General features: G+C 43.5%; 1 protein-coding gene across 5 annotated transcripts in view; it reads right to left on the bottom strand.

The window, feature by feature from the left end:
- The window catches only part of LOC119215146 (spectrin beta chain, non-erythrocytic 4-like), a 67,536-nt gene that overhangs the window by 23,003 nt on the left and 21,862 nt on the right, over positions 1–22,671 (bottom strand). For 3 of the 5 annotated variants that reach the window (XM_037467053.2, XM_037467033.2, XM_037467043.2), the window contains exons 19-25: positions 21,105–21,345; positions 20,611–20,769; positions 19,923–20,053; positions 19,617–19,842; positions 15,059–15,261; positions 14,081–14,171; positions 8,238–8,384 (exon numbers count right to left, since the gene is read on the bottom strand). In XM_037467053.2, the coding sequence (XP_037322950.2) occupies positions 8,238–8,384; positions 14,081–14,171; positions 15,059–15,261; positions 19,617–19,842; positions 19,923–20,053; positions 20,611–20,769; positions 21,105–21,345 (1,198 nt within the window). Of the gene's footprint in view, positions 1–8,237; positions 8,385–8,981; positions 9,503–14,080; positions 14,172–15,058; positions 15,262–19,616; positions 19,843–19,922; positions 20,054–20,610; positions 20,770–21,104; positions 21,346–22,671 lie in introns of those variants that run through there. The other 2 variants (XM_037467062.2, XM_037467070.2) reach the window with 2 other exon arrangements.

Below are 22,671 nucleotides of genomic sequence, written 5' to 3'. Positions count from 1 at the left end.
TCCATATGTGGGAATAATGTTGTAATGTATAAGTGATGAAGAAAGAGGAGTAGCAATGGAAGAAGAAGTTGCAGACAACCCTGAGACGACTGTGGTACTAAAGCATCTCACGGACACACACGCGCACACACAGAGGGATTATAAGCTACACCGTCGGCTACACTACACCACCCGTTGTCCTCTGACTCTCAACGCTGGAGCGCTACGTCAGCCTTCGGCCCTGTGCGGCGAGGGGGCGGGCTGCGTGGGCTCCGAGCCACTGCGCCCCCCCACTCAGAGCCGCTGCTCCGCCCTCGCAGACACTCTGCGCTGCAGTTCAAAGAGGATTGCGATGATGCTCTGCTGCTCAGCGGAGCCCCGTCGGTAGCTGGATCCAAAGCCGTGTGAACGGGAGGAATCCATGTGACAGTAAACACAGAGCCGCTAACGTAAACTAGACACCGGCGCTCGAGGGTCACAGCACAGCGGCTGTTATGATGACCGACTCAACCGTTACAGAGGTTTGGCAGATGTTACTGCGGAACTAACTAGTGGAAAATCTTGCCACCGTCCCCCAGGTCACTTACAACTACAAATGTCATGCAGGGTCGTCCTTCAGTCCCCACTTGATCTCTGACTCCCCAAGTGTCCGTGTGGAGGTGTCCTCGGGCGGGACGCTTACCCCAGAAACGCCCCCATCGCCGTGACTAGGGTGTGTGAAGGGTAAGGATGTTATTAGCGCTGTTCATGGCAGCTGTGTGAATGTGTCAGGATCCGGGTCTCTCTCTCTTCCCCCCCTGCCATATACATTCACTGACACACTCATTTGCCCATTAGTCTCACCTTAGCGCACACACCCACTTCCCGCATAGCCTTCCCATCCACCTGCCGCTCATTTCAATCAGTGCCCGCGCCGTTTGCTGTTACACCTGTTTCTCGTCATGTCTAATCACCCTGTCTATATCTAGCATGTGTTCCCTTTGTGTCTTGTGGGATTATTGTATGTCTAGCCCTTGTCCTGTCAAGCAGCCGCCAAACCACTTTTGTTTTGCGCACAGCCAAGCCCTGCTCGTCCGGTCTCCAGGGTCGTGCCGCGGTGAGCTGCATCCTACGGGCTCCTATCGAGCTTCTCTCCTCAAGGAGGGGATTCCCCTGTCTAGAGGGTTATTTTCTGTTCTGCCTCAGCTCTGCTCGCTGTTTCTGTTGAACATTAAAAACCCTTATTTTTGACTTCCCTCTGCGTGTGGATCCTTTGCCGCCCGATACCGTGACAGAATGAGTGAATGTGACGTGTTAAAGCATGTTGAGTGTTGGGAAGCGTCAAAAGCTACGCGAGATTCACGCAGCCCGCAAGGCTGTGATTGGTCTGCTAACTGCATCCTTTCCTCTCACATTTCCAGTTTCATAGCATAATTCTGCCAATTTTTAAAGAGAGAATAAATCAGTTTGAAGAGTTTTTGTTGGAAGAAACCCGTAAATATGACCACTGATACAACCCGTTATTGGCGGATTATAAGGACGTGCGGATGGTCGCCGAAGTGTGAAGAGCTTATTCCGTGCCGTGCACTTCATGGAAGTCGTAGGGGGTACCTATTGGATGTAACTCTGTCTATTCCCTCTACCATGTCCATTGTCCTAAGAAGACAAAGATATAAAAAAAAGGAGAACATGGAGCCGCTAATGCTGATGGTACCAGACAGGCCTTCCTTATTTTGCTGTCCGGTCGGTATGTCACAGCAGACATCTGCTCCTGAGCGTCACCGCTCACACTCTGGTCAGAGTGTCTGCCACTGCAGCGATTGTGTCAATGTTTATCTCAGAGTGTGAAGAAAAAAATCGGCTCGTCCGACCAAAGCGATAAAAACCTCGTCCGGGATAGAGATTTCATTTTAAAAGAAGCCTGGGGGAAATCCTCTGGGACACAGGAAGTAATGTAAGCGATAGCAGCACCAATAGCTGTCACCATGTCAAAGAAGCATGCTTACTCTAATTTATACTTAAAACACACAGAATGCTAGATATTTGAATAGTGCACACTATTCTCTCAAAACACAACTCCCAACGGAAACAGTGACATTCCAAAGGGGGCAGTTTGATTGACATTAGACATCACTCGTATTGCATTAGTAAATGTTAGTACAAAATAAAGCTTCTTTTTGCTCTACCAACTGCTTTAACACAATCAATGAGGATTTTTCTCAATAGTATTTATTGTCTGTAATATTGTTTGCATGTGGTATGGTTGTGGGAGACATCTAAAGAAAATACCTACTGCAAATGAAACATCAAAATAAATAAGTTCCTACAATATGATGCAGCCTGAACTGAGTTTTTTCTGTTTTGTTGCCCAACTGCACCTTCACACCACAATTTGCTAGACTCATCAGTGCTTCACTTCTCATGTTGTTACGGCACAGCACTGAAGGATGAAAAAAGGCATCCTACGAGCAGCCTGAGTGGAGGGTGGCGAGATATGCACTTAATACCACACACACACACACACACACACATCGAGAGGACATATTTCCCAGAAGGGGCCCATCTAAAGCCGGGAGGAGAGCATTGTGAGAACCCGTCTTCCTAAAAGAAGTGCCTATGTGCTGCTGTAAAAGCATCACTTTAACAGGAGAAGGACTGGACCCTTTTTTGTCCTTCTCAGCTGCCCTTAGTGTGTTCTTTTTTTTTTTTTTTTTACTGAGCGCCTTAGATATTTCAGAGGTCTCCAGGATTTGAGAGGTAAAGAACAAAAACACTGTTGAGATTAATTTCATTTCACTGCACCGTACTGATATGAATTAGGGTTGTCACAATACCAAAATGATGACTTTGATACTATACCTGCCAAAATATTTTACGATACTTGATACTTATGATACGATGCCACAAATACGATACTAGAATATTTATCTATGATAGTAATAAATAAAACATCTGTAAGGTTCCCTTTTTTACCAGCTTTTTGAACGGCATTCATATAAGTATTAGCCCACAGTAAGATATTAATGAAAACAACATCAAATAAAAATGTAAAATCATAGCATTGACTATACACGGCTATGTGGGCCTATTGTCCGTATCTGACTACATATTTATTTCCAAAAGTATGAATTACATAATTTTACAGATGAGTGTTTGAGGTGGAAAAAAAACTAAAAGTATGCGAGTGGGGACATTAAAGATGGACACATCATTAAAGGGCAATTTCTCCCATTTATTGAAAAACAACAATGAAAATTGCATCAAGTGAGTATTATTTGATACAATGTTGTGTGCATTCTGACCTCATGATCACATTGGTTATTTAAATAGTAGGTTATTTTTGCATGAAAGCAAGAGCCGACGCGAGAACACTTAAACACTTAATACTAGCATCAATGTCCAAGCCTGTTATAACAAGCTTGCTGACATCGCTAACAAGATGTCTTGCTAGCGGCTAAACTTAGTGAAATCCGTTGAAATTCGCTTACTCTGTTTATGACAACATAAGACAAAGCAGACATCCCCTTTTACCCGGACATTTCCTCTTTTCGAGACCTAAAAAATGCGTCTGGGTAAAAGAGGCCATGCTACCACAGGACTGAAATCTGTTGGTGTATCTAAATAAAACTTGAATGGATCGAAGGAGGATAAAAATACTACGGCAGATCTCCATCTGAGTTTTCCCTCAGTGAGAGTGGTGCCGTCAACGCTGCTCCACTGCACGCACACACAGTTACACACAAACACACGCCTGAGAAACCTCCCTCATTCAAGTGCACACTTTCTCATATTTTGCAGAACCAGCACAAAAGCACCAGGTCAAAGCTTAATGCACACAGGGCTTTTTGAAGGGAGGCACTAATGTGCATGCATAATTCAGGTTATGCCAACTCATTTAGCAGAAAGATGACCAACGCTGTCTGAACCCCCCCCCCCCAACGTGACACGTGACACATGCTATCCAAACGGTGACGTTAACAATGCTAAATGTTATGATGCTGACCATCACATGTATACATGGAAACATTAAAATGTCTGAAACCCGCAGCTGTGGGTTAAAGGAGTCGCTAGCGTTATTGCGTCTGCTTAAAGCTGGGCCGAGGCTTCGGAGAAGATGAAGCGAATCAAAGTTGAGCAAAGTCTGACAATGCAGAGGCTATAATGTCCATGAATGCTCAATAAAGGATTTAGGAAAACACAAGGAATCCTCTTTAGGCCACCCTTCTGCCCACTAGTAGTAAGCATGGCAGTTTTGTCTCTTTCCTTTTGTTTTGAGTGGGCAACTAGATAAAAAAAAACATGTGTTTAATTTAAAAAAAAACCCCACAAAAATAGATGTTTTTACTTTCAGCTATTAATAAAACATATCACACCGTTTCACAGCCTGTCCAACGAAAAGCTGTTCTTCTCCTCACTATTTAGAGTGGGATCAGGGCCGCAGAGATTGTTATTCTTAATGAGACTAATTCATTATCAAGCAGAATGGGAGAGAAGGCGTGTGTTTCGGGGCGCAAATCGGGACGAAAAAAACAATTAGATTCATGCAAGCAACTGTGGGGAGAGGAAGCTGCGTTCGGTGTGTACTCACACACTCTCCCACACGCTCACATTACACAAACAAACACAAGCTGCTGTGACTGAGGCGAAATCTCCCGTTACAGCCGGCGAGCTTCTGTCTGCTCCGAATCATCACAGGATGACGAGGCATATCTTTACCGGCAACATGTCTTCTGGAGACTGTATTTTAGATGTGGACGTGGTCACGGTGACGTCCGCCAGTGACAGAACAAATCAAGTGAGAAGTGATCATTTTCTCATAGACTTCTATACAATCTGACCTCTTTTTTGCAACAAGAGGAGTCACCTCTTGCTGGCCAGCCAATATAAGTTTTAAAATGCTTCCGCATCGGCTTCACTGGGCAGAAACGGAGGTTACACTGATTTATAGATCTGTAAATAGAAAAAAATAGTTGCTTGATGAATCTGCCACTCAACATTTTTGTATATTTGTCTATCGTCATGTTGTTACAAAGGTTTTCAGATAAATAATTAAATCTGATGTTTTCATGAATAATTTATTAATTTGCTCATTATAGTTTCATATTATCGACACGATCCACATATAATCATATATATTTATCTGGTCCACTAAGGAAGCCCAGTCTTCCTGCAGCGTTATCGACAAATCAATGCATTACATACTAAAAGAGCAAACCTCCCCCCTTTATTAGATTGACTACATCAATGTAGGCTGAATCTAAGCACTCCAAAGCTGTGCTCTCAGTCTGTGTCTTACGTCTTTCCTCTTCCCTTGTTAAAGGGAAAGTGGATTCAGATTGAGAGGTAGAGAAGGGGAGGGAAGGAGGAACGACCTTCACACATGAGCAGCACAAAGAAAGGTTGACAAACGAGGAGTCAGGAATCGGACAATTGTTGCTCGGCAAAACAGAGTAAGCACAGGAAGGGAAGACGACTCGCTCCAAGAGCTTTATGTCACAACAGGAACTGACACAGCACATTATTGCATACTGTATCTATGTACTATATATGCACAGGTTTTAAAACACAGAGAAATCCTGGGGACTTCTGAAAGAATAACAGTTTGTTCTACATGAAAAATAGAACACGTTTTCCATGACAACCCAAGATTTCAACAAGAAGTGTTTTTAAAGAACTTTGCAACAGTTTTCCAGGTTTCAAGGACATAAGGAAACCCTGCAGATACACACAATCACGCACACACACACTAACCTAAAAAACAGACAATGTGCCACACAGAGTCCTTCACAGCTCTTACTTGATTACATAAATAGACCGGAGATACAAGCAGACAGACACAACCAGGACACAAGAGTGTTTGGACCTGGAAGTATTAGGTACTAGTGAACAGTATCACCAGCAGCTATAAAATAAAAATACAAATGTTGTGTTATGTTACGGTTGTGAATAAAGCTCTTTATCGGTAGTGCCAAATCCTTTGAATGTTTTTTAATGAGAAAAAAAAGGTCTAGGTTGCTAAGCTACGGCCATTAGGGCCGGCTTGTGGGGTGAAGTTGGAGGCCATGATTGACTTCAGAAGCAAAAACAGTCTGTCCGCCAAGAGCTAGATGGCCTGGAGTGACTCCAGTCTGCCAGGGAGGAGCATGAGATGGGACCAGCAGAGCGCCATGCACACCAACACACTGCTGTCCTGCCACACTGGTGAGGATCACATTGGCACCATAATATCCGCTGCTGTGTAATATTTCTGGGTTTTTATTGCTTAGGATTATCTTTCATCTTTAAACAGGTCATTTAAATGACTGCCTTTGGTGTTCAGTACAATAATCAATTGTGTGATGAATTAATAATTCAAATTTTTCCACATATTGTACCGCGCCTACTTTGAAATGTCCCACCTTTCCAAAAATTTCCTTGATATCAACAGTCAGTCCTCACAAAAGACTACAAACATTCAAGGTAAACAAACAAACAAAGTCTCCTCACCACAAATACCTTAAATGTTGTCAGTCTCTTCACCCTTCATCTTCACCAGCACTTCTGCATCAGTCTTAAGTGTTAGATGATCATGAATATGAAGCGTTATAGCAGTGTGAACGCAAGTCTTAACAATCATCACACCTTTCATTTTGCCGAAAGACCGGTTGGACTTACCAACGGTAATATAATATACGATAAGAGAAATCCTGAAATAAAGTAGAGCAGTTTCAGATTTCAGTGTTTATTGAGCAGCGTAGGAGCTGAAAATTGTTAAGTAGGATGAGACGGACGAGATCTCACACATAGAAGGCCCCTTTTGAGATGTTGTCCAAAGTGATCCCGTCAATTATTTACAAAATGAATAATACACAACACAAATAATGCATTTATACCAATATTAAAATGAATTTGACTTCAACCGAGCAAGTGCTTTGTTGATAATCCTCTTTGTCAATTTACCACACATCAGCAATGGAAACTTCCCGCTATCATTGGCTCGCCTCTGTCTGTGTCCCTCTCTGTTCAAGTGAGTGTTTTCCCAAAACTCAAATCTGCCCTTAGATCAGCACATGACCCATGAATCTATAATGGAAAACAACTTGGCGCTCTCAGGCCCTGCAGCACCGCTTTATCAACATTATATACAGTATATCTGTCATCATTGAGCATCACGTTGCCCATTTTTTCTTACATCATATGCCCACGTTATGAAGATGCACGTGCACACACGCACACACACACACACACGCTTCACTTCACTTCACTTGGCCCACAATGGAAGAAGAAATGGCCACAGGAACTGCAGTGAGCAGATTATAGGGCAGGAGTGGGTGAATCTGTTATATATTATATATGTAACCAGCTGATTGAAGAGGACGAGGAGATGATCTAATACCTGAAGCTCACAAGCTTCTTTGACTGTACGATAGTACTACCCAACCGTCTTAACTATACCATACCTGCTACTTGCACATGTGTTCGGAAATAGAGCTTACAGCTCTTTACAATATCTTGGGGAAAAATCTAAATAAATAAATAAACATTTATTTGGAATTTTCTTGAGCTGAGAGGTATGTATTCACAATGCTTTTCTTGCACACAGTTGAAACACACCCACATTTCTGACAATATATTTCTGACATTATAGAAAAAAACGTTCTCCAGATGAGCACGAGAGGAGGATGCGTATGAATCTCCTTAATGTGTTACGGATCTCATTGGGACACATGTGAAGGTTGCATTGCCCTCCCTCTCTATTTAAAGCTCCTCTCTGTCTTTCCGGCTTTGCTACACTTCAAAATGTAATTTCACATTAGTTAACAAAAGGCTATGGAGCTTCTATGACATCGTACCAGTACTGAAAGGTGTGATAGGAGGTCAAATATCTTAAAAATATAAATGACACAGCTGATTTTCATCCCTGCAATGCAACTACCGAAATATTTCAGCAGCATTTCTCTCTCTGCTAGCAATTAGCACAGTGAGCTACTTAACAGCTTCAACTGTAGACTCTTAGGAACAAATCTCTCATGCCCTCGTGATTTTTTTTCATCTGTGTCACCATGGGGCTGGGAGTCCAGCACTTTGATATGTGACTGCTCAAAGCAACACATATAGATATATATAGGCGACAAAGAAGCACAGATCATGACATCCTCCGCTGCCTATCCTAACAAAAAACAGAACAAATACTAATAAACATTAGTCCACATTGCAAAGGGACTTTATTTCCAGTTCGAAGCACATGAAGCTCACTCAACGGCAAAATCCACTTTTTGGGAAGAATCAACGGCACTCACCTTTTCAATTTTGTCCAGCCACTCCTTGTTCTGGGCCAACTCGGCCATGAAGGCCTGGTGCTTCAGCCATTTCTTATGAAGCTTCTGGGTCTCGTCCCTGCTGCTGTCCTTCGCCATCAGCATCTTTTCACAGACCCAGTCCCCCAGCTGGAGGAGAGAGAATACAAGAGAGAGAGAAAGGGCTCTCAATACTGGATGAACATACACACTATAAATAACTGTTTGTGTATCGACTGATTTCTTATTTTGGAAAGATTCGGTTCCACCAAAACATTCCCACACACACACACACCAATAAGTGCATGCTGAAATTACGTCCATTTTAAAAGAGAATCATACTGTAAGCTTGGCTGTATAACACACAAAAACACTTTCACAACACTGTCATAATATGCACATATCAATTAGATTCTTTAATATATAAAATACAAGATAAACTGGGCAAAGTGTGTGGTGGATGAACACACCTGCTAATCAAACAGCGGGAAACACAAGGTCAAACACACACACACGTGAATATTTAATGATGCCCAGCAGACACATGAAGACAGACACACGTGTACCAACAAGCATGGCGGCGAGACTTCACATGAACACACAGCAACCAGCTCCTCAGCGTCAACACACGCCTGCACAGTAAACAGCCCCTCCCAAACACATACACACTGACAAAAAAAACACACACACACACACACAAGCTGTCCATCACAGAGTAAAATCTGCACAAACACACGGTGAGATCACCTCACGCCTGCCCTGACCGCATCACCGGAAATATTCAGGTCAGCATCGGCGCCTTTGCCTCTCAGTCCCCCTCGCACCTGCGTGCAACTCTGCCACCTGCACCCCCCCCCCCCTGGTCCTCTCTCCGAACCCAGCCGTGCAGCGCTTAACCTGAACAAGTCAGCGTTGGAGTCCGCATCCTCGCTCGTCCGCCGTCACACACATGCACAGACGCTCTTCACCCGCAGAGCCAGATGGAGAGAGAGAGAGAGAGAGAGAGAGAGAGAACGAGGGCAGGAAGGAGAGAAGAAAAACGCGCTGTAGTGGGGGAGTGAAAGAGGGAGGCGCCTTCTCGAGAGCTGAGCACAAGGCGGCCGTGCAAAAAGGTGAAGAAAATGCCAAGCGGGACGGTAAATAATAACAACAATAGTGGAGGAGACACACTAGATCATTCAAACTGAGGCTGTGCTCCCCCCTTTGCTATGTTATTGAGGATTTGCTTTGCTCAACAAGGAGAGACAGAGAGAGAGAGGAGGGTGGGGGTGGACCGATGACGAGTGAGAGGGTAAGAACTAGGAGGACTGATATGAAAGAAGGAAAAAAAAATCCTCCCCCAACACAATAAAATGGCAGGCAGCCGAAGCAGTGCATGGGCGCCCCTCCCCTTCTTCACACCTCCAACGGGCTGCTCGGAGGAGAGATGGGATGGAGGGGAAAGAGAAGGAAGGGAGGAGCAAAGTAGTGTGATTTGGTATTTATTTGGTGGGTGGGGGGCAGGGGATGAAGGCAGCGCCTCCAGGGCTCACCGATCACGGGTAATGATGCTCAGCTGAATAGTGGGAGGTGAAAGCAGGAGGATAGAAAAGTGTAGAGTGAAAGACAGACTGAAACTCACAAAAAAAGGATTGCTTTTGGGGCTGAAATACACTGCGAACGGCCAAGCTTGCGACTACTCTACAGCTGCTTTTGTGTTCTCCTCCACCCCCCTTCAACCCTCTCTTCCTGTCTCTGCAGCAGTCCCAGGCAGCTGTACTCTCCGACTCCAGATCGCCTCACTCTGCTGCAGTGGTAAAGCAGAAAAAGAGAGAGAGAGGAAAAGAGACGGGGCGATAGTGGGAAGAGATGGACAGGTAGGAAATGGTTGGACAGAGCGGGAATTTATCCTGGATAATGTGCTTGTCGCTTGATGGATGAAGTGCTCTTCTTTTTCTTAAAAGGACAAGACGGGGGGGGGGGCTGTCCAACACCCCCTCTGTTTGGCTTCCACTTTCTGCTTCGGCTAACGTGATTAAGGACGCCTCTCACATACACACACAGAGGCAAACGGTGCGCCTGATTGTGCATGAAAACACAGGTTCCCTCTCACACACATACACACCTACAGGCCTGCAGGGGTCATTGAGGGTCACCGAAATTCATTGAATGAGCGAAGAGCAGGAGGACTGTGGGGAGGAGTTAGCACGTGCGGTTGGGGGGGTGGAGGGGGGCACAGTATGAATGAGGATGAATGAGGTGAGGAGGGAGGGACGGAGAACTTTGTCCGACGTTGTGGGGGGGAAAGAAGGGGACAGAAAGGGGGGGGGGAGTGGTAGAGTGGAAGATTTCGGGACTCCACCACCTGTGTGTATTTGAGCTACCCAGGCCATCTCAGATTTTGTGGGACGAGAATAATTTACAGATACATAACCCTTTGAGGTAAAAAAAAAATAAAAATAAGAATTACTTACAGAACTACTACAGCCCCAATAAAGTCGAGCATTTTCAAGTATGTTTTAAAAATGCGTGACTCTGACGAAATTACTTATCGTCTAATAAATAAATAATAATAATATGCAAAATAGCAGAATATTAGCAGAAAAACAGAAGGTTTTTTGAGTCTACCGTATTTTCGCGACTATAAGGCGCACTTAAAATCCTTTTTTTTCTAAAAAAACGGCGCGTGCGCCTTGTAATCCGGAGCGCCGTATATATGGCTCAATTGGTTGATCCATACTGGTTAACGAGGATCCATTGGAGGGAAAGTCTGGTGCCAGCAGCCGCGGTAATTCCAGCTCCAACAGCGTATTGTAACGGACTGTGTTTTCATGTTCTGGAGCGGCATTGCACTTTACAGAGTTTTGGGATGGTCAGTGAAGGGCGCACTATGTGACGTCACTCATCTTAGTGCCACCTATGGGGACGCGGGAATTGTTGTTGTTTTGGAGAGCGATGGTGTGTTTTTGTTTGGCGCAGGCTACGGCCGACAGTAGCCTGTTTCTCGACAATAAAACCAGAAGATAAGCACATTGTCCAGAGATTCATTAGCGAGAGTCGCTACAGTACATTAAAGCTCGTAGTTGGATGTCGGGATCGCGCTGACGGTCCGCCGCGAGGCGCCACCGTCTGTCCCAGCGCTGCCTCTCGGTGCAAGATGCACCAAAGCATTTGCCAAGAATGTTTTCATTAATCAAGAACGAAAGAGATATTGTTAATATCCACATTAACGTTTGAACAACGTTACCATGGGAGTGAAGAGTTTTCAGAACGCTTAATAACGTTTGATTTAGCACAGCCCGATCTAGTGGATGCATAACGCAGCCCCAGTCAAACGTTTTACTGCAGTTACTTCTATGCGCCTTGTGATCCGGTGCGCTCTATATATGAAAATAGTTCTAAAATTGGCGATTTATTGAAGGTGCGCCTTGTAATTCAGTGCGCCGTATAGTCGCGAAAATACGGTAACTATAATATTCATGCTGAAGGCCTTTTCAGGGTTTTCCTGCTAACAGTCAGCAGCGCTGACTTGTTAACGACTGTCTTACATCTACGACGTAGAGACTCACTGCAGCCTTTGGGGATACACTTTGCTCTTTTCGTGAAACAGACTGGTAGTTGAAGCCGGGGGAAAAGCTAAAGCATGATATTTGACTGAGTTTACCTCTTCAGTACCCTTTAGTCCTGGAGTTTGAGGTGCACAGGGAGGTTGAAAAAGGACTTTTAAGTTTAAATAATAGAAACAAAAAATAAGTTCCAGCAATTAGCAAAGCCCAATTACCGAGGTAATGGTGTACTGCTAATGCCATTTGCAAATAACTAAACCAAAAACAAGAAAACACGTAAATTAGAACTTCCTGTCGCCAACCAATCGAGTTGCTGTCTACATTTTTAGCTCTCCAAAATGTCTTCACTTACCACGATTAGCATATTAAATGAATCAGATAATCCTGAAAAATATTTCTAACAGAGAAGATAACTCTGCTGTAGCTTTACTCTCTGTTCCAAAAAATAAGAAAAACCTCCTTAGTCCAACATAACACTGATGACTTCCTTCCCTCATTCACCCCGTCACCACTGAAATACTCTGACTCCCACCAAAAAGACACAAGGATGTACAAACGAACCACGACAGTTATATGCGAAACAAACTTTAAAGACCAATGAATATAAACTGCTGATGTGACTGTCAAACTCAAGGCCCCAAATCCGGCCCGCCGGATGACTTTGCTATTGTTGACTTAGCAATTGATGACTTAGCTAAGTAGCTGCTATTCGAAATCAGCCAAGTCCGAGTACCCTCTGTGAGTAGGGTGCTAACATAAAACTTGGTAGTGCTAATTAGCGCTTGCTTACAAACGGACACATTTAAATTTCATTCAAAAGCAACCCAGGCTGACTCCAGTGAGTGCAAGTCATCCAAGTAAGGTAATGGCCGGTAAGAGTGTCTGGAATGGTTGTGACGGTTCCCTCCTTTCTGACCGATGAGGCTCAAATTTTTTTTAGATATATTTTATATATTTGTTTTGCGCTTCAATAAGCAGCATTGTTGTTACGTTTGGTCATCGCTAGTACTCGTTACCATTATCATTATTCGGGCGAACGGCCTTGGACACGCCAACGGGGGGGTAAATCGCCATTACTTTGATGATTGACAAGTAGCTTGTGAGCCAAAAAAGGGGTGTGGGCACCCCCTGCGTTAGACCTTTTCCATCAGGACGTCACTCCAGGCAGCAGCGCTCGCTTGAAAATGTTGGTGCGGACTAAACGTGTGAGTATAAAGCAGCTGTGGCGAGAGAAAGGAAACGTGATGAGGCAGCACGGAGCTGGCAGCTAAGAGCTCGGGTTCCTCCAGACTGACGCAGTGTTACCCACTGTTGGCCACACACACACATACACACACACAGACACACAGCTGAGGGAAGTCTCCTCATGCATACTGTATTTGTACAGACACGCATACCACAAAGCAGCAGACAGATAGATAGATGTATGGCTGGCCTGGCACACACACACACACACACACACACACACACCTAAACACGTACACACACTGGGATACACTTTTCCTCCCTTGAATTAGTGATAAGAAAATGTGCTGCTGAATTATTCAGGCAAGGCAAAGAGAGAAAGTTGCTGAAACTAAACAAGGTTTTGGTCCAGAAAGAAAAAGCATGTGACTCTGCAGGATGAGAGAGCAAAATACAGTGGGACACGCAAGGTGTGCGAAGGCCATGTCAATGGAAGATTCCAGCCAAAGGAGTATAAACACTTATTACCAGATGACAAGATTCAGATCCCCATTTGACAACACATTGTTAAATCAAGTGTTAACACTACAAACTATACACAGGCTGTTTGGAAAATTTTAGAACATGTCATTATGACACTGATATCAAAGAGTATTAGAACCAGGCTTTCAAGAAGAAAAATCAAAAATCCATTTAAAGGAAAAAGACGAAATGTTGAGACACCAGAATTTTGAGAATAAATCACACACCCAGTGTCGCTGTGTCTATTTTATTCTTGACATTTTGACTTAATTCTTGAATCAAAACTCCTTATTTTTTCCCCTTTGCACAGTCAGAACAGACTGACCTTACAGTTGCGAAAAAATGAAAGATTTGTATTATGTGTTAATTCTAAACACATATATTTAGCTACATTATATATTAATGTTTTGAATATGCTAATTGCCTAAATTCTGAGACACTGTACAAGGGATCAGACCTTTTAAAATAAAATAATTCTTATTGTGCCACTAAGAGAAAATATTAAGTTGACTATGGAGACAAAGTAAATTCATTTTAATTTTTTTTTGCCTTCCGGTGAGTTCAACCAGTACAACCAGTCCGTTGGCCTCCTACCTCGTGGCAGTCCTGAAGAAACCTCTGAAGTTCCCACTGGTCGTTCAACTTTTCCAGCCACCGCTGGGCCAGCTCTCTGTTCTGGTTTCCCCTGAAGGAGTGAGGGACGGCAAATTCAGCTCCAAGTCTCAGAAATAACAAAAGTGGACACAACTATAACACATCTAGGCAATGCTGTGTATCTATCTTTGTTTACCTTTTAACAATCTGTCTCAACTCACTGTCTGATCGTCATCTGACTTTATAGCAAACACCAATCAAAACTGATCAAATAGCACTTTTATTAATGTAATAATCTGAAATGCAAATTTAACACTTTAAAATAACTACCTTGCTCTGTGCTTATTTATTTGTCCCCATGGGAGAAGAATTCATGTCCATATGGTTCTTCACATTGCTTTTGTTGGACACATACACACAGACACAACCCCCTCGCCCCCCTCGCCCCCCACTGAACTCACACAAACACACCGCCACCATCACACAGATTTCATGGTCACGTGTCTCTTGTGGTGGACTAAACACACTTCTCTTCTCTCTGTGCTCGGGTTCATTTGTACTTGAGGGTGTTTTTTTGTATTATTGTTGCATTGTGACAGCAGACAGCTGCTTGCTTCTTTGTGCTGTAAAATCAGCTTAAATGTGTGGAGCTGCAGTGAGAACTTGGATCAGCACAAGGATGAAGAAAGCTGAAACATTGGCATCATTTATCTTAAATTGAGTTGTATATGTTCCTGTAAGAAAATACATCGCTGTATAGATAAAGGATTTTCTCTGATATCCAATAACTGTATATTTCTTTAATGAATTGGGCTTTAACTCAATTTTCCTTTATTGGAAAGCATATTTTTTGTGTCACATGCTCACACTTATTTTTTAGATATTATCTCCTCCTTCAGATCTTAGGCCTTAAGTTAGTCTAATCCAACTCTTTTCACCAATGGCTTCATAAAGCTCTCTGTACTAGCCTGGTGGTACCTGTTGGCGAGCGTGTCGATGCGTTCCTTGATGCGGTCGGAGTAGATGTTGCTCTGGCTAATCAGACTCTCCCCGGCCTCGATCACTGCTTTGATTCTGTGCAGGTTCAGCTCCATGGTGGTGGTGAAGTCTTTGTGTTTCTTGATGGCGGCCTCCACCGTTTCCACCGTGGTGGGAAGTTCCACGTGAGCGAGCGCCGACTCCTGTGAAATGAAGATGTTAACAGTAAGGTGCTTTCCTGGTTTAGTCGGTAAGTGAAGATATAAAAACAAATGTAAAGAGCATAGAATGGATGAGTGGTAAAGAAACAGATCATTCGATTCAGGCTATAAGGGGGTGCTGAATGTCTGATTACAAAGAATTGCTTAGTTTCTCTCTATAAATCATGATACATTGATTAAATATACGTATATAAACAGTACCAAATGATGTAATTGACATTTTAAATAAAAACTCCTTAGTTTGAGGAAATACGACATAATCGACATGTAGGCAGACATTTTCCATCTGGTGAAATATCCTAAAGGCTTAATAATGACAACATAAGGCTGCTGTTTTAAAATGACAGAAAACATAGAATAAGACTGTGGCACAATCCTCTAAATATAGCCACACTGTACAAACACACACACAAACAATGCTGTCCATTATAATGAAATAAAAGCTCACTTCCTGTCACATGAATCTCATTGCTACTTTTCCATATAAAGCTAAAATAAACCTCCACATCAGAGGATAGGCAGGACACAAACAATCCCATTTGACCATAAACTGCTAGTGATTTTTTGCTCTCATATATTAGACTCAATAATGAATTATACAATCAATTAAAAAAACGTTTTGCTTTTTTCCAAAACACCTGTTTCATTTTATTCCATCAATCAATGCACTTTAGGACATTTAAAAAAAATCAACTTAAACAAAGTTTATTATTACCGGTGTCCCGTGTTGCCTCTGGATTCAGATAAAATAAAAATAAAACAACAGAGATCTATGGCCTGGAACGTCTTTGATACTTATTAAAGAAGAATCAAACCCACAGGCTACAGAGGAGAGCTGGTCCCTGGAAATCATATGCAGTGGCGGTTCTGGGCACGGGCGAACCGGGCAGCCGTCCAGGGCAGCATTTTTTCATGGCTCATGGGGGGCGGCACGAGCACTTGAAAAAAATAAAATCCTCTGCTCCGCGAAGCAGTTTTTTATCATCTATCGTTTCACTGTGTGGGGAATTGTCAGATTGCCGCCCCCTGCGGCTGCAGGCGCCCTGCTTGCTGGAGGTGATGTGCACAGAAGCTGTGTGTTTGAGAAGGGGAAAAAGGGAGGGGCGCGCGGGGGACAGTTCACCTCTGGGTCACCCAAATGGAACGGTCGGTTAAGGGAGGGGGGGGGGGGGGAACAGGGGTCGGGGGATTCACTGTTAAATACGCTAATGTAATTAGTGGGCTAAAGTCAGTCACACCCCGACTTTATTCCAAATAACGCACATTTCAATAATGATAAATGCAGGCCTATAGTCACTGCACATTTTTGTTTTTTATGAATTGTGTGAAATGGCCAATAAAAATTGGTAATACAAAACAATTATGTGTCACCTGTCACCAAGGTTTATTGGTTTAGTCTTGACTTCTGGTCGTGACTGACAGTGTTGGGGGATGGGAAATCTGTTGCTTGTCGAGTCAGTGGCAAATAAAAACAGAGATGGACACAAAAAGGTTATAGCCATCAGGTTCCCACTATAGAAAGAAAAGAAAAGGAGAAACGAGCAAAAGATGAAGGTATGCAACTATGTTCTCTCTCTGTATGATTATACATGTGTCATGAATGAAGGGTTAAAGTTAATTGGTGGGGTAACTCTTTTGTCTGTTAGCCCTGTTGCTTAATGCTTATACAACAATAATTCGGTTTTAACTCAACAAACACAGGTTTATAATTTCACCATAATATGTGCTTTGCAACAAAACTGTTACAAGTTCAGTTATTATTTATTTCCATCATTTGGTTTAACGTTTAACGGTCCTGTCATTAACTAACAGAATTTTCCAATCTGTAGGTAGTTTCAAAGACGGACATTTGCTATTTGCTACAACTATATTTTGTGACAAAGTATAGTTTAACAGTCAGAACTAAAAGTGTGCCATGCATAGAATTCAAGGCTGTAACCGAGGAGCTAATGTTTCCTCCCTAAAAGTTAGATTAATATAGCATGTAATGAAATACATTTAGCGTAAGGGCATGTTTATTTAACCCTACTATATTATGTTTTGGGTCAATTTGACCCCAGGCTGTTTTCGCTGTATAAAACATAATCCTACGGTCTTTTGATTTAAATTTCAAATGCAAATCAACGACAATTTCAGGGTCACTTTTAAAATATTTTAGAGTATCCTCTGCTACTGGTCAGGATGAGCCACCTACCTCCCCTGCTACACATGACTCTGCTGCTGAAATAGTCTCAGAGCCTCAGGATGAGGACCAGCCATCTACCTCATCAGCTACACAGGCCTCTTCTGGAATGGTCCTTCAGGATGAGCTACCATCTATCTCCTCAGCTACACATATGTCTCCACAAATATCTGATATTGAAGGTGAAGACCTCTTTGCCTGTACTTCTCCCCAGCATGAGCCAGAGATGGGGACTCGAGTTGGAGACTCGGACTCGAGTGCGACTCGAGTCGCACACACGGTGACTTCCGACTCGACTTCAGACTCGTCCTCGAAAGACTTCAGACTCGACTCGGACTCGAGCTTTGGGACTCGTGAACAATGTTTAATTTTAGGAAAAATCTGATGAGCTCGCTATATCGCTCCCTCCGTTACCTGCCTACGTAACGCGTACATTGACACATATGTTACTGGCTGCGCACGCGCGGCCACACACGAGAAAGATGTCGAATGCCGCTGGTGGGTGGCGCTGACGGGAAGGCGGTGGTGCCGCTGGTGCCGCTGGTGCCGCTGGTGCCGCTGGCGGTCCGACCGACGGTTGTCTGACGTCGGGACGTATGCGTTCCAGTGGCGGACCGTTTACTCTGCGATCTCCTTAAACTGTCTCTGTTCTGCTCACTGAAGCAAAACAATACGTGGACAAAAAATATCAGAGCCAAGAGCAGCGAGTGTAGTCAACTACTGCTGCTAACACATCCCGTCAGACCAGGATTATTTATTTATATCCGTTCATGAACTTTTCTCCTCGTTACCCTGGTAACCGCTGTCATTACAGACGGTTGCGTCGATTCTTACTGTTAAAATCTACGTACTTCCGGTTTAGCGGCTACGCTTCGTATTTTCATTTTATGGGAAAAACCACAAAAAAAACATTAAGTAAAGAGTAAAGGAGGAGTAAAAAGTTGTTGGTATGTTTTTTTTACGGTAAAAGGGACGTTGATAAGAGATGGGGACTCGAGTTGGAGACTCGGACTCGAGTGCGACTCGAGTCGCACACACGGTGACTTCAGACTCGACTTCAGACTCGTCCTCGAAAGACTTCAGACTCGACTCGGACTCGAGCTTTGGGACTCGTGAGCATCTCTGGCATGAGCCTTCAGGTGTGTGTGTGTGTGTGTGTGGAGGGGGTATGCCTAGACTACAACACAACTGTGTGTTTCCTGTTGTAATTGCAACAGTAACTGGATTCTGTTAAGTGTGTTTTTCTAATGTAATTTTCTCTCACTTATGTTAAAATAAAAAATATATATATAACTCCAGAGTTTTGTGAACTTTTTTTTGGAGGGGGCGGGGGCGCTCAAAAGGGGTCTCGCCCTGGGTGCCATTCAATGCAGAACCGCCCCTGATCATATGTTCAGTTCAGGGCAGCTCTGCCTGTGACATTTGAAAAAAATGATCACAGATATTTTTTCCTTCCCGATACCGATATATGAACATGAATATCAGTTAAGACAGCAGGCTGTGTATGTATACACTTCGAAAGAAAGTGCAAGTGTATACACCACACATTTTTGACGCAGCAATTGTTTTTTACCAAAAAAGACAAAGATGGAAGAAGCCATCATTCTCTTAGGCAGGGCGTACGGATCAGGTTGTGATTGACACGTGTTGTTGTGGGTCCTGTGTAGCGTAACTTCTCTGATAAATTATATTTAAAAAACAATATTGGATCCCTGTATACTCGCTGATACATGATCCGGCATTTTAGGTGGTATCAGAGGCATTTATCTTACAGGGTCCATATGTGCATGTGGTACTGAGATTTAAAAAAAAGAGAAACGTCACCTAAACGGCGCTATGTAAAAACAGCGTCATTAAAGCATATCGTACTACATGACCCATGCATGTTGAGCATAATTAACTAGAACTTATCTCATGTTAAAAATAAAAGCTATTTAGAAACTTTGCTAAAATGTTGGTTGTATAAAAAGCCAGTAAACAACAAATAGTAGCGTCACAAAGATGGATGCCTTTTTTTGTGTCACTTGGCATTTGACACGATGGATGATTTCAGAGAAATCTGTGTAGAAGCTTTCGAGATATTTCATTTTGCCCATCGACGTAGTAATCAGCTGAGAAAGAGCAGCCCTCAGAGACGCTCCTCATCCCCTCTTACCTGGTTATTGAGGAAAGATTCGGCCTGTTTGACATCTCGCAGGAAGAGGTGGAAGATGTGAGCCTGGACCAGAACCTCTCTCCGGCTCTCCCACATCTCCAGGAGTTTGTTCCAGCCGACGTCGAGCTTCTGGAGCCACTGCTGCAGGGCGGCTTGAGGTAAGGGAGCCTCCTCGGACTCCAGCAGGTCGTTCATGGCCTGCAGGCGCTCGTAGTCCTCCTCGTACCTTCACGGAAACACAACGAGAGGCTGTGACACATGATCATGGTGAAGATTTGTTACCTCCGATTGTCCTCAGAGACCCACCGTCCGATCTCCTCTTTCAGCGCTGCGTGTTTGTTGATGAGTTTCTCCGCCTCTTCCAGGTCGTTGGGGAGCAGGTCAGAAGCGGCGGCCGTCTGCGTCTGGACCAACCAGGTGAGGAAAGAGTCCAGGTCCTGGCAGTCGGGGAGAGGAACAACATATCAATTCTAGTCTTGGTCTGCAGTGCAAAAGTTTGAGCAGGCGGACAAATCTGTTGAAATTCTTTATCACATTAACACCATACGAAGGGTTTCTCTGTGTGTAAAAATCCATCCATCCAAAACATCCAATCCAATCAACGTCATTCATCCAACCATTCATCCCAGCAGCCATCTATCCATCCCATTCATCCATTACAACTCTTTCTATGAGGCCCAAATTTGCCATGGAAGTCAACTGTTTGAGGTGTTGTGCTTGTGAATTGCAAATCTATGCTTGTTTACTTCCTAAAACCAAGTTCTAAGCTGCAAGTTTGTCTGTTCCTGGACCTAAAATACTGACTCCCGTACATTTGTATTTAGTGGCTGAATTTCCTCTAATCCTTCTTCTTGGAAGTTTATCAACCTTTGAGGTAGAAAAGGAAAACAAAATGTCTTTAGTGGTTGAGCCAATGAGATGGCAGTATCACTGGAATGGAGGAGGATGCAGTTTGTATTCAGTAGGGTCAGAGTGACGGGTTCTCTCTGCGTACCTGTATGAAGCTCTGCAGCCGACCAGCCACCATGAGTGAATCCTCGCAGCCCTGCAGGGTGCGTTTAAGCTCCTCCCACTCCACGCTGATGCCATCAAACGGCATGAGAACCTCCATGGCCCGAGCTGGGTGGGCTGTGGCCATTTGCTCCGCCTCCTCCTATATGATCAAACAGAGACAGCGTTTTAGTGCTGCGTAAAACAACCTGCTTGTAAAATCATATCAACCTCCATATTCGAATATCTTTTGTCTTTCCTCACGCTCACTGGTTTGGTTAAAAAAGGATGTTCGGCCCATTCATTAATTGAAGAAAAACGCCCACTATGCTGATATCCATTTCATCTAAACATAAATCAAAAAGTGTACAAATTAACAGGAAGTTGACTAAACTATTATCTAAACAGACTTGTGTTTATACAACTACAGTGCAAACCTCAAATGAGTATCTTCCTTTCTGGTGATTTACTCAATGTGTATTTCCCATAATTTCTTACCTGCAGGTGCAGAAGTTTGGGCTCCAGGACCGATAGGGCCCCCTCCATAGTAGAGAGGCGTCTCTGCAGAGCCAGGACTCCCCCCAGGTCGCTGCCCACGTACTGGGTGGCGTCGATGGCTTTTCTCTTTTCCTGGATCTGGGACTTGATCTCGGCACACTCCAGCAGGTAGTTCTGCAGCCGCAGCATGGAGTCCAGCTGATCCTTCTTCTGCTCCACCAGCTCCACTATGTTGTTCCACCTGGTGCGCAGTGACAGATAAGCACAGACTGAGAACGGGGTACTGTGAGGGAGAAATGGGCAACAGTGACAATTTTTTACATTTTACACCTCCGGAATGTCATTCCTTTTCAATTCCAAGAGAGATTTGCTTTTAAGCTGATTTTCAGAACACAGAGCCAGTTTGGATTGTCCTCCAAACCCCGGAACCCGCCAACAAAGATGAAACAGCCAACATCCTTTCACACAACCAGAAGCGGTATTAAAAAAAAAATCGTCAAATTTTTAAAGTGTGTTTCTGTTTTGTTTATAACCGCCAACCCTCTGACTGAAGGACGACCTACTTCACTACTAAGCCTTAGTCGCCCCAAAATGTAAGGATGAAAGATGAAAAAATGACAGAATGCCACAAAAATGCTTTGTGTTCAAAGAGTTAAGGCAGCATTTATTTTCCTCCTAGTAAGATATAAAGATGATGAACTGTAAGACTACCAGACCTAATTCCAGCCCTCCATTGTTCCATGTCAAACAATAAACTATAAATGATGGCAATAAACCAGAGTAATACCTCTTTTATTGTTAGATCTGGTGCTTCTCATATTATTTTAAAGCTAAATATACCTGATATGATTCTTGTGAGACGGTTGGCTCGGTCAGTTCTCTGCCCGGGTCTCGTCTGGTCCCCATATCGTCATACCTTATGTTCGCCTGATTCTCCTCCAGCAGAGTCCCCAAGCAGCAGACAGAACGCTCTGCGGGTCGCTGACTCTGACCTCAGAGCTGCTAAAGTGGTTTTGAAGATGCAACGCGTTGCTTCTGATTGTTGCGTGTGTTAAATGCAACATTACATGTGTGTGTGTAAACAGAGAAGCAGTGGTGGACAAGCTTACCCACACGTTACACGCAGAATTATTGTTTTTAATGTATTTCAATAGGGAAAGTATGCTTAAATAATTCTTTGTGATTTTATGACATTATCCGAATAATAAATTGAAAGAAATTGTAATTTTGCAAAAAAGTAATAAGAACACAATTTGTGCATTGGAGCCATTATTTTATTAAACTATTGGTATGTCATTGTGAATTAAAAAAGATATAATCCCAAATACATACGCAGTGTTCATGTCTAAATAGAGCAAGGACATTATAAAGTCATGTTTCTAAAACTATAACTCAATTTGCTAATACCAGTAAGATAACTTCCTTTTTTTATTTCTCTTTTGGTCTGTGCTGGCTTCGTCTCCAATGAGGCAGCCAGCACAGATGGTCGCCCCGAGACCAACCTGAGCCAAAGTCACAAGACCCCCAGACACCCGGCAGACGTAGCAGCGGTCAGTGGGTGTGGTTG

Source organism: Pungitius pungitius, chromosome 3 (genome assembly GCF_949316345.1).
Source record: "Pungitius pungitius chromosome 3, fPunPun2.1, whole genome shotgun sequence".
NCBI lineage: Eukaryota > Metazoa > Chordata > Actinopteri > Perciformes > Gasterosteidae > Pungitius > Pungitius pungitius.
Note: the sequence above shows the minus strand (reverse complement) of the source record. Positions and strands in the feature narration are given on the sequence as shown.